This window comes from Alosa alosa, chromosome 12 (assembly GCF_017589495.1).
Source record: "Alosa alosa isolate M-15738 ecotype Scorff River chromosome 12, AALO_Geno_1.1, whole genome shotgun sequence".
NCBI lineage: Eukaryota > Metazoa > Chordata > Actinopteri > Clupeiformes > Clupeidae > Alosa > Alosa alosa.
Window position 1 is genome coordinate 28,487,785 of NC_063200.1, and position 14,742 is coordinate 28,502,526.

The following is a 14,742-nucleotide window of genomic DNA, read 5'->3' on the forward strand; positions in this document are numbered from 1 at the left end:
ACACCACTCACACACGCCTTACTTGTTAAATTGCACTGCTCACATCATTTTAGTTACACAAGCTTATTCAGGAAAACACACACACACAGTCACGAATCTTATTAATCATGCTCACAGAATTACACTCCACTGCACTGTTATCAAGGTTACACAACAAAACAGCATCCTATTGTGTTTGTGTGTGTGTGTGTGTTGTGTGAATATGTGTGTGTATGTGGAAGTGTGTTTTGTGAGCGAGCGAGCAAGTGATCTCCTCGGACTTGACACAAAAACCTTGAACATAGCCGAGCCCTTTGAAGATGTTTGTGTGAGCGCTGTGTGCTTGAGCGTAGCAAAGCAGGAGGAAGACTTTGTGTTTGGGGGCAACCCTGCTGCCGGCCCATCTGTATGCCAATGCTGTGTCGCCGCGCTCGCCTGAATCCAGCCAAGCCGGCCGGCCGGCCAGTGCCTGTTGTTGTGCCACCTGGCAGGCAGAGTCCAGCACTGTCTGAGTGTTCTTCTGATTGTCTCCCAGTCTTGCAGGAGGTGGTGTTTAGGGAGGACTCGGAGAAGGCTCCCCGCAGCTGTTTTGGGGTGCAGGGCAGCTGTTTCCTGTCCCCACTCTCTGAAGGTATCAGACACCCCACCCCCCTCTTTTACCCCACCCCCCTTCCCTCTATTCTGTTCCTGGTGTCCGGTACACACCCAACCCAACCTGACCCAACACCCCCCTACTTCCCCTGTCTGGCTGTTAGTGCGACCTTCAGTGTTGTATTTGTGTATCAGTGAGGCACCTATGTGTGTACAGTATGTGTGTGTGTGTGTGTCAGTAAGTGCATGCATATTGCCAAATGGAGTAAAACTGCTAAGTGTTTGTGTGTGTGTGTGTATCTGTTTAAAACTTTGTTGTTAATGTGGTCTTCCCTTATGTGCATGCTGTTCAGCTTTCTAGAGTAGATCTGGTGTTAAGTTCTAGGAAGTTGAACCAAAATGAAAACATTCCAACAGTGTTACAGTCGAGATGGCATAAATAATCTATCTACATGTATTTTAGAGTACTCTTGATGGTCTCTGTCTGTGGTCTAAGTAGAAAAGTTGTTGTGATGTTACCAGCTTAGATGCACGCAGCTTAGATGACACAGCAGGGCAATCCAGTTGGCAGAGGTCCTATTTCATGTTTATTTATCTTACTTTAACGCTGCATAGTGGTGTTTATGTGATGGTGTGTAATACTCTGTGTGTGTGTGTGTGTGTGTGTGTGTGTGTGTGTGTGTGTGTACCAGAGTCTGTGAAGGGGTTTGCAAATAGTTGTCAAAAAGTTTCTCCAACAGATGTGCCAATTTCCAGATACTTAAATCCTTATAAAAAATGAATGCGAATGAATGCAAAATGAATCAAGTTACAAGCCTCTTAAATGAGCCTGAAAGTCTGGCACAGTGGCTGATGTCTCAGTAAGGTGTGCAGTTGAATGTGTGTGTGTGTGTGTGTGTGTGTGTGTGTGTGTGTGTGTGTACTGTATTGGTGTGTGAGGGGGTGTTGGTGGGTAGGGAGGGGTTACAAGCCTCTTAAATGAGCCTGAAACTAAGACTTATGTCTTTGTAAGGCATACTCTATCTCTCTCTGTGCGTGAGTGTGTGTGTGTGTGTGTGTGTGTGTGTGTGTGTGTGTGTGTGTGTGTGTGTGTGTGTGTGTGTGTGGAGGCTGAGTAGTGATTGATGGGCTGTGAGTGGGGCCAGTACTATATTGTTCTGCGCTGCACTCAGTACCTCTGGAAGTTTGTAGCAGCACTAAGGCAACTTTTGGCAAGAAGAGCTGCTGTGCCAGAGGTCTTAATTGTTTGGGGAAGCTGGAGTGAGGGAGGACAGATGAAAAAAAGAAAAAAAGACAGAGAAAATAAAAAGTGGGGGGTGGAGGGAGAAAAAAAGGAGGAGGGAAGGGAAAGAAGGGAGCAAGGGGGTGTGAGGTGGAGGGAGAGTGAGATATTAGGTTGTAGCTGGTCCTTGATGTCAAAGCAAACACATCCTGTGTTCTCGCGTGTTTGTCTTCTTCCTCATCTTTTTCTCTTCCACCTTTCTCTCCCTCTATCTATTCCTGTCACTGTCACTTACTCATTCTCTCTCTCTCTTCACATTCTTTCTCTCTTTCCCCACTCCGTCTCTCTCTCTTTCTCTCTGCAGCTCAGAGTCCAACTGCAGCTGATCCCCTTCAGCAGGCTTATGCCGGAGTTCAGCAGTATGCAGGTCTGTTCCTCACTGTGTGTGTGTGTGTGTGTGTGTGTGTGTGTGTGTGTGTGTGTGTGTGTGTGTGTGTGGGTGTGTGTGTGTGTGTGTGTGGGGGTGTGTGTGTGTGTGTGTGTGTGTGTGTGTGTGTGTGTATGTCTTGTCTGTTTTATGAGACAGATTGAAAGGAAAAAAGAATGATGAATGATTTAGAGTTTAGAGAGAGTACAGAGAATGGATGAAAAAGAGGGAGACAGAGAGAGAACGGCACCACGATGGAAATGCAGGAAGAAATTAAAAAGCAATGGAGAGCAAGAAAGAGACAGATGAAGTCAGAGAAAAAGTTTATGAAAGAGACCGATGCATGGAAGAGAAGCTGACAGGCAAAGTCAGAAAAAAGTCATACCACTTGGAGAGAGAGGGGACATAGAGAGAGAGGAAGAAAAAAAGAGATAAAAAGAGAGATGGAGAGAGAGACAGACAGACAGACATACCGAAAGAGACAGAGAGAGAGACAGACCAACAGAGAAAGAAAGAGAGAGAGAGGGAATGGTGCAGTGTGTGGAGGAGAGTAGGGCAGCGTGGTTGTCAGGCTGAGGGGTGCCACAGTGTGTAATCAGCGGGTCTCAGTGCAGGGGGTGAGGGTGGCTCACTCACACATCACAGCAGCGCTTTAAAGCATCAGCCATGCTAAACTAAGCACCTCACAACAGCCACGCCATGTTGACCATGCCTACATATCAAACACACACTCTCTTTCTCATTTTCTCTCAGACAAACACACGAACGCACGCAAACATTTCAAAATCTGTAGACACACATACCCCACAGAAGAGACAGAATATTTTTACAATGTGGGCCATTTTGTGTGAAATATTCCATTTCACATGAACGTTAATAGTTGCTATAGGGACGTTACGTCTAAACGATTACTGTTCCGAGGCAAAATGCACTGACAATGCGGTAGCGTTGCCTATTGCAATTAAATCTGTATTTTCTGGAGCAACCTACACGATGGGCATGTATTGATCCAAAATGAATAGCATGAGCAATTACAGCCCATGTTATTGATTTTTTTCCTCGAGTAAAAGGTTCTGCAAACACAACATCAGTCAGTAAATCTGTTCCTTATTGTGTAGACTGAGCAGTGCTGCTCACCATGGACACTGTCTAGGTTTATGCAAAAAGAATAAGCGATGTTTGGTGTCTGAGAATTGAGTGTGACTGAAACATTTGTTACCATATACAGTATATCTGCTGTGTGTGTGTGTGTGTTACCTGACCTCTGTGCGTGTGTCTCAGCAGCCTACCCAGCATATGGTCAGATCAGCCAGGCCTTTCCCCAGCCTCCTACCCTAATCCCACAACAGCAGAGAGAAGGTGAGACACACACACACACACACACACACACACACACACACACACACACTACAGTCATATTATATAGAAGCATATTGCAAACAGTCATCACTTTGTAACACAAAAGAGACATGCCCACTCTTTCAGGACATGAAAATTAGATGGGTAATGCTCTCATGCATTCAAGGGCTGTGGTTTATTTTTAAATGACCTTAGGCCCAATGTCGATAATTAATGAATTTCCTAATCAATTTTAAGGTTTTTAATGCAGTATATTTCTTTCAGGAGTATTTTATAATATTACCCACCCTCATTGGATAGCGCAACCATATCTGCTCATGTCAGAGGTATATTGTATAATTCCGTTAATTCCAAGCATACAGTATAGTCTCTGATGCTACTTAAAATAAAGCACGTCTGAGGGTAATAATTTGGAGTTAATGTGACGCTACAGCTGGCCTTGCTAATTTAAAGGAAACTGCTAGATTTCTAACAGACTTTTGTTTGCTTGGATTTATTTCAGGGTTCTTATAGGGACATTGTGAGGGAGTCTGCTTTGTATGCATTTGGTCCACTAGCCATTTATTCTTCGAAAGAACTTTAAAAGAACCCTGGGACACGTTAATGCTCAAGTACTGTACTTTACTCATCTTTTTCCTTGAGCCTCCTTGCTTTCTCTCTCGTAGACACAATCAAAAGCAGACATGCTCACAAACACAAAGAGACACTTTGATTTAAACTCATATTACATATCGAATATACCCTCTAACCCTCCAAAAGGTAATTTATTCATTTTCCTCGCTGTTATGATTTATGCTTTAGATTAATTTTATATCATGCTCATTTCTGTCAAATGGTGCTTATATAATGGCAGAGAATATATCGCTGAACAATGACTATGGTATTTCTTAATGCACATTATTATATTTTCCTTTAGTTATTTGCATTACTGTGTTTACCCTTACTTGCAATCTAATTTCCCTGCCTCCCAATGGTATTCTGCTGATAACATAATCCAAAGAATAATTTATCACTGTTTGTTCTCTGTAGGAACTGCAAGCTTTCAAACCCCCCCCCCCCCCTTTCTCAGACCAGTCATTAAAGTCAGTTTGAGTTTGCACTTCATAGTCTGCCACCGCCTAATGCATTAAATGTATTGCGAGGCGGGTTGGAACATTAAATGCATTATTAAGAGGCTTATATTAAATGCATTATGAACAGGGAGTTCATAATTGAATGTGTTGCCCAGTCGTCTTAATACCTCATGTCAAGGCGGCGCTTTAGCAGAAGCTTCCTCTGAGGGGTTTCTTCACTAGTCGTCAGCGCATAGCCTCCCCATTGACTCCCTCCAGTGGCCACTCTGCTTAAATGGGCTAATGCCTTTAGCCAGCAGGGCAGTGCACAGAGACAAGCCTAGCACCATGAGGGATGTGTACAAACTACTAAAGCAATGAGGGGAAAACACAATCGAAGTTTCACTCAGTTCATCACAGTCAATAGAAGCTATACATTACGACTGGTCAGTATCCCATTAATGTGTCTGTGTGTGTGTGTGTATGTGGGAGCGCCCACTGCTATCACTTACATCCAGAAATGTTGCTGTATGGGCGCCTTGGGCCCTTTTTGGAGGTTCTTTTTTAGTAATAACTTGGGGTTTAGATTTGGCTTAAGATTGTAAATGCACACAAATTTACAGTGCTAGTAAAAAAGTCTCTACTCTAAAAGCTTTCCCCCTCTTTCTTATCTCTCTCTCTGTCTATCTCTCTGTCTTTGTTCTTGTGTTTTCTCTCTCTCCCTCCCCCCCATCCCCCCATCCCCCCCTCTCTTCCCCGCAGGGCCAGAAGGCTGCAACCTGTTCATCTATCACCTCCCTCAGGAGTTTGGGGATGGCGAGCTCATGCAGATGTTCCTGCCTTTCGGTAATGTCATCTCCTCCAAAGTGTTTGTGGATCGCGCGACAAACCAAAGTAAATGCTTTGGTGGGTAAAAACGCTAAGCCACTTAAAACAAACAAACAAACAAAGAACTGTAACCCAGCTTCCTTCCTGACTCTTGACCCATCACTACTCTCTCACTAACGACTCCACTGACCTCATTTCCTCACCACAGCCAGGCCTCCACTTGATGCGACTCACCTCCTCGTCTGTTCTTGTCTCGCACCAGCCAGTTCGGATAAGGGTGGACATTTGTTGTGTCAATTCAGGGACTGACAGGGCTATTTTAAGCAGACTCTTTGCTTGGACCCACCATAGAAAAAAAAAACAATTATAGTTCTGATGTGAACCCTTTTCTGTCTTTCTCTGACCTTCACAGGAAGGAACCTTTATAGAACACTAATGGCCAGAACTGGTAGGCCTACCCAAATCAAATGTATGAGATACATGACATCATACATGTAACCCTTTGAAAAAAAGGTTCTACATGAACTCTTTTCTATAGAAAGACCATTTGCCTTGTGGGAACCGTTTGAAGCAGGCATTTCTATGGGGGCCAAGCTAAAGAGTGTGAAGACAGGGCAGATCACAGACCTGAGTGACAGGCAGCCTGCGTCCCTCTGAGTGACAGATTTGTGATTATAGTCTCCACAGCATCAGGCTTCATCAGCAACCTTGTAACGTGCAGTTAGCTGGTGGACAGGAGGGCATTTCAGTGTCATTCCCATGCCCACTAGCCACTAAGGTTTGCACTGATAAAGATGTCAGGATTCACAGTTTGATTGGCCTAAATGTGCGTGCACATTTGGAAAAAAAGATACTGGGTCTTATGAATGCATTTACATATTTGCATGGCAGACTGCAGATCTTGCCTTTGCGGTATGTCTTTAATGCTAAGCTAGCCTACTGCACAGCTTTGACACCAATGTCACAACTATTTGATATTTGAGGCAGTCATCCCCTTAAAAACACCCAGCAAGGATCCTCAATGAAGGATGAATGACCCAGGGGACATACAAATAGCATATAAATATTCCCAGTTATTACACTGAATCACAATAGGCCTGTATTACTAGTGACAGGAACAGACTTGTTTCAGAAGATTTTTTATCCTTCTTTCCACTCTTTTTTTCTTTCTGTCTCTTTCTCTGTCTCTTTCTGATGTAAGCAAAGTTTAAAGTGTGCTGGCAGTGCAGATCATTCCACCTCTTCACCACGCTCACCAACTTCCTTTTCAGGCCTCTCCCTTTAAAACAAACATGTATTTTTCTCCTCTAGACGTTCCGTCCGCAGCGGCACAAAGCCATTAGCCAGAGATCAGGTGCAGGAAATCATTGCGCAGATTTCGTTAACGGACCCTAATTAGGCATGAAATGAGATATGATGCCACCAAAGAAAAGTCTCATTCCAGGCAATTTCACAGCAAGTGAGGGAATTGTGTTCAAGCTCCCTGTTTCACACAGGGCTGTTGCGAGACGACTGCAAGCAGCGAATCAGGAAATAGCGTCTGAGAGTAGAGCATGGCAGCACAGGGACGGCCTCCCATGGGTCGCTTGTCTACGGTGTGTCTAGAGTGCCTTTCATTTGCTTTGCTCGCAACCTCAGCTGTAGCTGTATGCAATGCTGTGTGGGTAGCCACTGTTATATAATGTATATATACACAACAGTTCACAACCCATTATGTTAAATACTATATTAAATAAAAGTCCCGCTGCTAACATCTACATGTGCCGCAGTAGACATGCTAAGTTATTACAAATATTATTATTTTTTTTTACTGGTTATGGTTTAGGCTTTATAGTATTGAACATGGCATATCTGTACACATTTGCTATTTGATGTTGTGCTAAAGTAGGGCAGACCATGAACTTGGATTGTATGCCTCTTGCATCAGATGACAGAATCAAGACAGCGTTGACAAAAGCCTTTGCTGCTAGGTTATCATTTTTACTGATGATGATGGGTTTATTTTATTTTTTTCTACATTTCAGAAAATTTAACCTCATGTTACATGCCATACATGCCATACACATTTCAAGATGTACTTAGACCTAAATTGTATGCATAATCTTCACTTTATTTGCAGGGAAAGTGCTTCTTTTACTAACAAATTTGTAGATCTGTCAAACGTAATGCAAAGCTATTTCTGGTTGATGTTTTTTTCCACTTAGATGCACAATAGCCTACAATTTCGCTAAAAGATTGGTGGGCCTTATTAGTAAATCTGATATAGGCAATATATGTGTTATTTGATAAATTGGCCCAGTTCAGTAACGTTTATAAGTGCTGTTAGTTGACCCTGTGTGCTGTGTTAATGGTGGTGTAGTTTTGCATGTTCAGTATTTGTGCTGTGAGTTAATGATCTGATGTTGTATGATATTGTATTTTCATTGCTGTTGCATATCTCACTTGTTGTTGATTGCGTAATGCCTAATTCAGCTTGTTTAATAGATGTGTTCAATGGATGTGTGTACTAGTGTTTTGTTTGATATCCCAAGTAACTTGTGTTTGCTGCCCTTTTCTCTCTCCACCATCTCTCTCCTTCCCATCTTTCCTTTTTGTGTCATGGTTATCCAACTCTCTCACTTTGTCATTCTCACGGTCTTCTTGCCTTCTTTTCATTCACTAACTCTCTACACTTCTTTACAATTCCTCTTTATCCACCATTTGTTGGTCCCCTGTTTCTTCTACCTGGTGCTAACCTCTCCTGCCTTCTCTGTCTCCATTTCTTTCTCTCCCTCCCTCACTCTATCTCTTTCTCTCTCTCTCTACCTCCATTCCCTTCATTCCTCACACAGGCTTTGTGAGTTTTGATAATCCGGGCAGTGCCCAGGCTGCCATCCAGTCCATGAACGGCTTCCAGATTGGCATGAAGAGGCTGAAGGTGCAGCTCAAGAGGCCGAAGGACGCCAATCGCCCATATTAGCCCCCACCCCACCCCCCTTCACCACCCCTCCACCCTGGGGGTGGGACTCCACCGCTGTGCACAGGGAACAACAGGTAAAGCACCGGTTTAGTCCTCTGGATCCTAGAGTCGACTGCTCAGCATGACACAGGATTGGGTTTCTGAATCCAGTTTTTGGGCCAACTAGTCTAGTATATTTTTGGTGTATCGGAGTAACCTCTCTAAACTCATCATTCCTAGAAAATGAGCTGGGTTTATGTTTTTTTGTTTTTTTGTGAGGTAGATTAGTTTACTGGTTAGTAACAGGTTAGCTTTAACCTACTGAGGATGTATTGTTGCAACTCAACACTCCAGATCATTTCAATTGCCGTGATTATATTAATCAGTTTATAATTTTTTAAACCTATGCTCAGTTCTTTATTGATTTAGCTCAGTTCAGTTATACAGGCAGAGAAGACAGGCACCTACAACCTGCAGTTTTCAGAGTGGCCTGAAACTAGAGTGACGGTCTCTGGCTTTGAGTAGTTGGTGGAATAGCACCACATCAATGCAGTTTACCTTTTGATTTGCCTATTTAATTAACTTCACTAAGTCAGATTAAATTGCTGCCTAGTCCCATTAGATCTCAGTAACACATAAGAACCATATAGAATGAGGTCACAAAATCAAGTCAAACAGATGCAATATTAGCTTTAATCAGCCAACATTGTGAACCCAGATGTTTATTATACTGTGAGTTCCTTTTAAGGAACGGAACACTTAAATCGATTCAAATAGTTCTAGCAATAGCACACAAGGTAAAGTAAAGGTGGGGGTGTAGTAGAACATTATGGTTTCTACCCTGTGAGACAGACACGGGCAGGTGGAGGAGCATGAATCTGCACGCTGGCGTGCGTATGTCTCATATCTCTCCCGCTGCTCTGTGCCCTCCATCTCTGTGATGGAGGATCGGCGTGGAGTCATTTATTTCGCCTGGCTGATGCCCTTAACTTGGCGAAGTTACCGCGCTGTTGCACCATCACTGAGCCATCCAAGGGACACCTTTCTGTTTTTGCAACTGATGATGATGACAGTCAATAAATGTCAATACCACCACTCAAAAAAAAACAGAGCAGTGGTGCAGTGCAGGTAGGCATTATTAGGGTTTCTGAGAAGAGAACACATGTTCTAAACGGCAAAATCTCACAACCGATTATTCACTTTTTCATTATATGCGATATAGTTGAATGAATGTAGTACTTGCTCCTCTTCTCAGGGTTTCTGAGAAGAAAACACATGTTCTAAATGCTGAAACCTCTTAACTAGACAAATGGCTTTTAATATTTCAAAAATTAATTGTTAAAATGCTAGAGTCTATCCCAAGGCTCTTGGGGGTTAAGAAAGCTATATATGCCTATTTTTGATTGATGCAATGAGGTGCTAACTGTCCAATTGATTGAGTAAAGGTACTGCTTTCTCATAAACTTGCTAAATTTAAAAAAAAAATACCAATGTGCCTAAATCTATCCCAGGACTCCTGGGTATGTTAGACTAATGCGATGATGGGCTGACTGATTTGCCGGTTGTATTTCAGGTTTTTGTAGAGCTGGACCACACGTTGACAACATGACAAAAACGTCGTTGACATCAAAAGAAACAAAAACAAACTAACAAAAAAAGGACCAGATTTTGCTGGGGAGTTGAGCTTCAGGTGGAGATGGAGGGCTGACTGCGGATGTTGAAGAGCCAGCCCCCAGAGTGGATTCCACAGTTGGGCCACACGGACCGTTCACCAACCCCTCGAGAACAAGGATGCTTTGGGTCTCGCCAGGACCTTCCCTCTCTCACCATCTGCCTGGGGAAGACCCATCTCATAGGACCATGGAATTACCACGTTGAAAAAATAACTAGATATAATACTGAAGAAATGAAAAAAGGAAGAACAAAAAGAGTAAGAAGAAACAAATTAACTTTCAAGAAAACTGATAAACTGATAAAGACTTTTAAGGGAAAACGACATACTCTTGGGGTTTGAGAGAAGAAAAAAAAAACTCTTTTTAACAATTTTAGAAGAACTTGAAGACTATGATAAAAAATGAGAAACTTTTTGGAGAAAGAAGGAACATTTTGAAGGAGATGACGATTCAGGACACAAACTTTGTTTCGTTTTTTTGGGATGGCCATCTTTATCTTGGAGTGCCTGTCCGTTTCCAGGGGCCACGGTTGCCAGAGCAACAGCAGCAGTCCCCCTGGGAGACTTACCCGTCATTCCTTAGTTGTTTAGGGACCAAAAGACCAAGCCTTTTTACTGCTAAAAGACTCATAGCTGTAACATATGTCGGACCACTGCATCTCTTTCGCTGTGCCAATCAGTTCAAAGAGTTGTATTTAAAGAAAAAAAATGTATAAGTAGACTATATAAATATATGTATAAAACATACATATATATATATTGCTGATATGCTTTTGAATACTGGCAAAACTATTTCAGATGACCCTGTGGAGGGTCACTCACTTCGCTAGTTTACAACTTACTGCTACAAAAATGAAAAAGTATTTATTTTTTTCTCTTCTTGATTTTTCTTTTTTGTTCCTCCTCCTGACCAGGAGGTGGGGGTGCATGGGGAGGGTTGTTGCTGTCGCAGCCTTACCTTTTATATCTGCACATCCTAACCTTGTAGTTAAGAAACCACCGCTAAATGGTTTGAAATATACAAACTCCTTTATATTTACAGTACATATAGATATATATGTATAGCGAAAAAAATCAAGCTAAAAAATGTATTCATATATATACTGACGTGTACAATAACACTCATATATATATGGATACATGGATATTAATCCTGAAACCCATATATGTATTTATATGCATATATTTTATATATGTGTGTATATATCTAGAAAAACGGCTATTCGATTAGGTAGAGCTGTACTTTTTTGTAGATTTTAGCTGGAGTTTGAAGCACTGCTCTGCTTGGTCTTAACCCTGGGAAGAGTCACACACCTGGCAGCTCCCACTCAGCAGGCATTCCTCTCTCTGACGACAACATATATGCCAACGCACACGGGACAAGTGTGTATATTATTACTATATATGTATATACCTGTATATGCTACTTCAAAGAAAAAAACGCAAAAAGGCCTCTTCCTATTTAGAAGACTTGAAGAGAGTCAGGCTCGAGAATCAGGATATTTCTCCTTTTTCGACTTCTTTCCTTTCGAGAGAAAAGACTTTACACAATATCCTAAGCATATCTGCCTCTTTTGCCAAGTAGACTTGACGTACACACAATAAACACATACACACACAAAAAACACAGTACACACAGGGTGTCACACACACGGAAATAAACTTTGAATGCATACAGTATACATACAAACACACACATGCAAACACTTACACACGTAAAAACACACACACACACACACACACACAACCCAGTGCTCTTGTAAAAGCTGGAAATCAGATGTGACAGTAATCATTTGGGTCTCTCCTGGGTGTGCTAAGATTGTAGGCCGTTCCACACTGTCCTGACAATGTGACATGCAAACACTGTGTTCGTCAGCGTCACTAGCAGCCTCCGTTAACTTGATGTCAAGCCCGCTATGGCAACGGTCTAGTCCAAACAGAGCTGCAAAAAAAAATAAAAAAATAAAATAAGACAAAAAAATAAATAAATGATTAAGCCTAATAGTTAGCTAGCATCTTATGTAGGATATTCTCTCGCCTGACACTCAAAGCCTTGAGCCTCTTTATTTTTAGCCATCGCACAGTTCTATGGTGACACTGAACACGAACAGGGCATTAAGTTCCGTTTTTCGGTCACAAAAGGTATTTACAACAGACTCCACCCAAGCAGTATTTTCACAGGGGCCGCCCAGGGAGGGAGCCAACTGCTCATCAACGGACTATCTTAGAAGCTAAATTAGCACATAGCTCCGAATGAGGAGGTAGTTTGAAAGCTATGTGCTCGGGTCTACAGGAAGTTCTACAGCATGAAATAAGAGGAAGGATGTATTGATAGGGGGGGGGGGTAAAGGTCACGTGGAATCGAATCTGACTTTCACTAACCACTGAGTATTGCCTGCCGCATGGCTTAGGTGGACCCTAGAGGTTTGCAGGTGTTGCATGGCTGACTGCTTCCGCGTTACAAAGAAAAAGGGAGGTGTGTGAAGGTCCTGCAAACGACGCTCTAGATTGTGAAAGAACAGGATGGCGAGAGGTTTTTAAGCACCTGCATCTATCAGCCCCCTCTCATTGGCTTTCATCCTGCACTTCCTGACTCACACTTCGCTGCCAGAGTGACATTGCAGAGACCACCTCCAAGAATGTCTCACACATCATCCATACCTCACAAGCATGATAGGATCGGTCTCTTTTCTTTCCTTCGTTTTTAACTTTCAATCCTGTCTCTGACAGTAATCCATTTTATTCTGCCTCTCTGTATCATTGCTGAAATCATACTTAAGTTCTTCTTGCAAGCATGTCTCATTTGGTGGGTTGCAGCCAGTGTATTTTTATGATGTAAAAATTTTTGGTATCATTCTCAAATTCAGGTTTTACTCTTAAACCCCACGAGTTGCTCTGACTAGAAAGCATCATATTGAATTTCCCTTTTCACTCCAAACGCTCAACTTTAACCTTGTAAATAATGAAACAAGCCCCAACTTACCACAGTAAGCCACAGTTAAGGGTTATTGGGTTGAAATAATTTAAAAGATTTACCTGTGTATATAGTCAACACATTTTTGGAAGATGAATATATGTGGTATACAGGACAAGGCTTCCATGATGTCAATTTTAGCCAGGAAGGAAAGGAAAGACACGCCACTTGCATTCTTGATTTTCCTCAGAGTGAGAGCAGCATTTCTCTGCCCTATTTGGAAGGACTCTCCACAATAGGACCGTGATATAGCAGCTGAGAAATGCAGCCCTTGCATGGCTGTAGCCTACATCATGAGACATGCTCTACTCAAAACATGCCTCGCAATTTCTCTTTCATTTTCTCTTTCTATTATCAAACCACCTCCATCAGTAATGCTGCAACTGTTTGCATAAACAGTCCAGAGAAATATAATGGTTAACAGGCAACCAAGAAATCAGAAGATGATTTATTATAAATATAAATATATAAATATATACATAAACTGGTGAATATACTGTAAATGTTTCTTTTTTGGGGGGCTCTCTTTTCTTCTGTACATAGGTTTGCATATTTTATAGGACTTTTCTTCTATCTATGATGACTGGATGAAAATGAATCACTTTAAATAATGAAATAAGACAAATTAGAAAAAAAAAGATAATGCTATCAAAAAAAAGTGAAATCTTTTAAATGAAACCAGGGGAACATTGAGGCCACAGGTTTGTGAATAGGGAAGAGGAGAATAGATGGAGTGCAGAGGAAGAGAGCACCCAGTTCAATCAGATGGAAATACTTAACATGCGTTCGTACGCGTTGAGAAACCGTTATGCCTACATGCTCTGTTGATTTCTGTTTAATTTCTACGGTTGTATTGTTTTCACATGTTAATTTATTTATTTTGCCTGGAGTGAGTATGTATGTATGTATGTATGTATGTATGTATGTATGTATGTATGAGTGGGAGTATGTTTTATTTATTTTGTTATTTATTACAGATTGAATTTTTAATGAGTTTATGAGTTTGTGCTTTGACAAGGAAGCCATTTTTTTGGAAAATATATTTTTGAAGATGTTTTATATTATGAAACAGGCATTGGTCAGAGGCAGGGTCATCATTTCACTGGGGGACGTTCCATATGCCCACGTAATGCTGGTCTTCGTTATGTTCTGCTCAACTCTGCTGTTCTACTGTCTCTGTGTAGATCAGAAATGTGCTGTAACTTTTTTCCCTCCCCACACACACACACACACACACACATTGCTCCACTCCTATAAAAAAAGCCTGCCATTTAGCTTTCAAAAATTGCAGATTTTGCTCCATCATATTTTTGTGCTAAACTTACTTCTGATTTCAAACAAGCCACTGGTCTGACAAGCAGGAACGAAATATAAGGACATGTAGATTGATGAGCAAATAAATTAAAATGACACAGAAACAATCTTTTTTCTTAGCACAGTGAAGGAGGGCAGAGTGTTGTGTGTGGTGTGCCAGCCTATCAATCACGGTGAGGCTGGGCGTGGGATTGGTTCATCACAAGTGGTACAGGACTTTGATTGGTCAGAGCGCTTTGCTGCTCCTGCCGTTTCTCCAATCAGTGCATTTCTGTGGTCCTCGGACTCTTTTTTTGTAATTTTACTGAATGATGCGTCTCCGCTTAGCCCAATAATAAAGCACAGTCTACAATAATCCCAACTCTCATTTCTGTCTGAGTACTTTT

At 41.8% G+C, this 14,742-nt stretch overlaps 1 protein-coding gene across 1 annotated transcript in view; it reads left to right on the plus strand.

Annotated features, from left to right (window-relative positions):
* Positions 1–14,717, plus strand: part of celf4 (CUGBP, Elav-like family member 4) — a 28,183-nt gene extending 13,466 nt beyond the window's left edge. Inside the window, exons 9-14 of the mRNA XM_048258617.1 lie at positions 515–610; positions 2,157–2,219; positions 3,501–3,578; positions 5,393–5,536; positions 8,290–8,491; positions 9,970–14,717. Coding sequence (XP_048114574.1) covers positions 515–610; positions 2,157–2,219; positions 3,501–3,578; positions 5,393–5,536; positions 8,290–8,417 — 509 coding nt within the window. The 3' untranslated portion in view covers positions 8,418–8,491; positions 9,970–14,717. The remainder of the gene's footprint in view (positions 1–514; positions 611–2,156; positions 2,220–3,500; positions 3,579–5,392; positions 5,537–8,289; positions 8,492–9,969) is intronic.
* Positions 14,718–14,742: the final 25 nt, after the last annotated feature.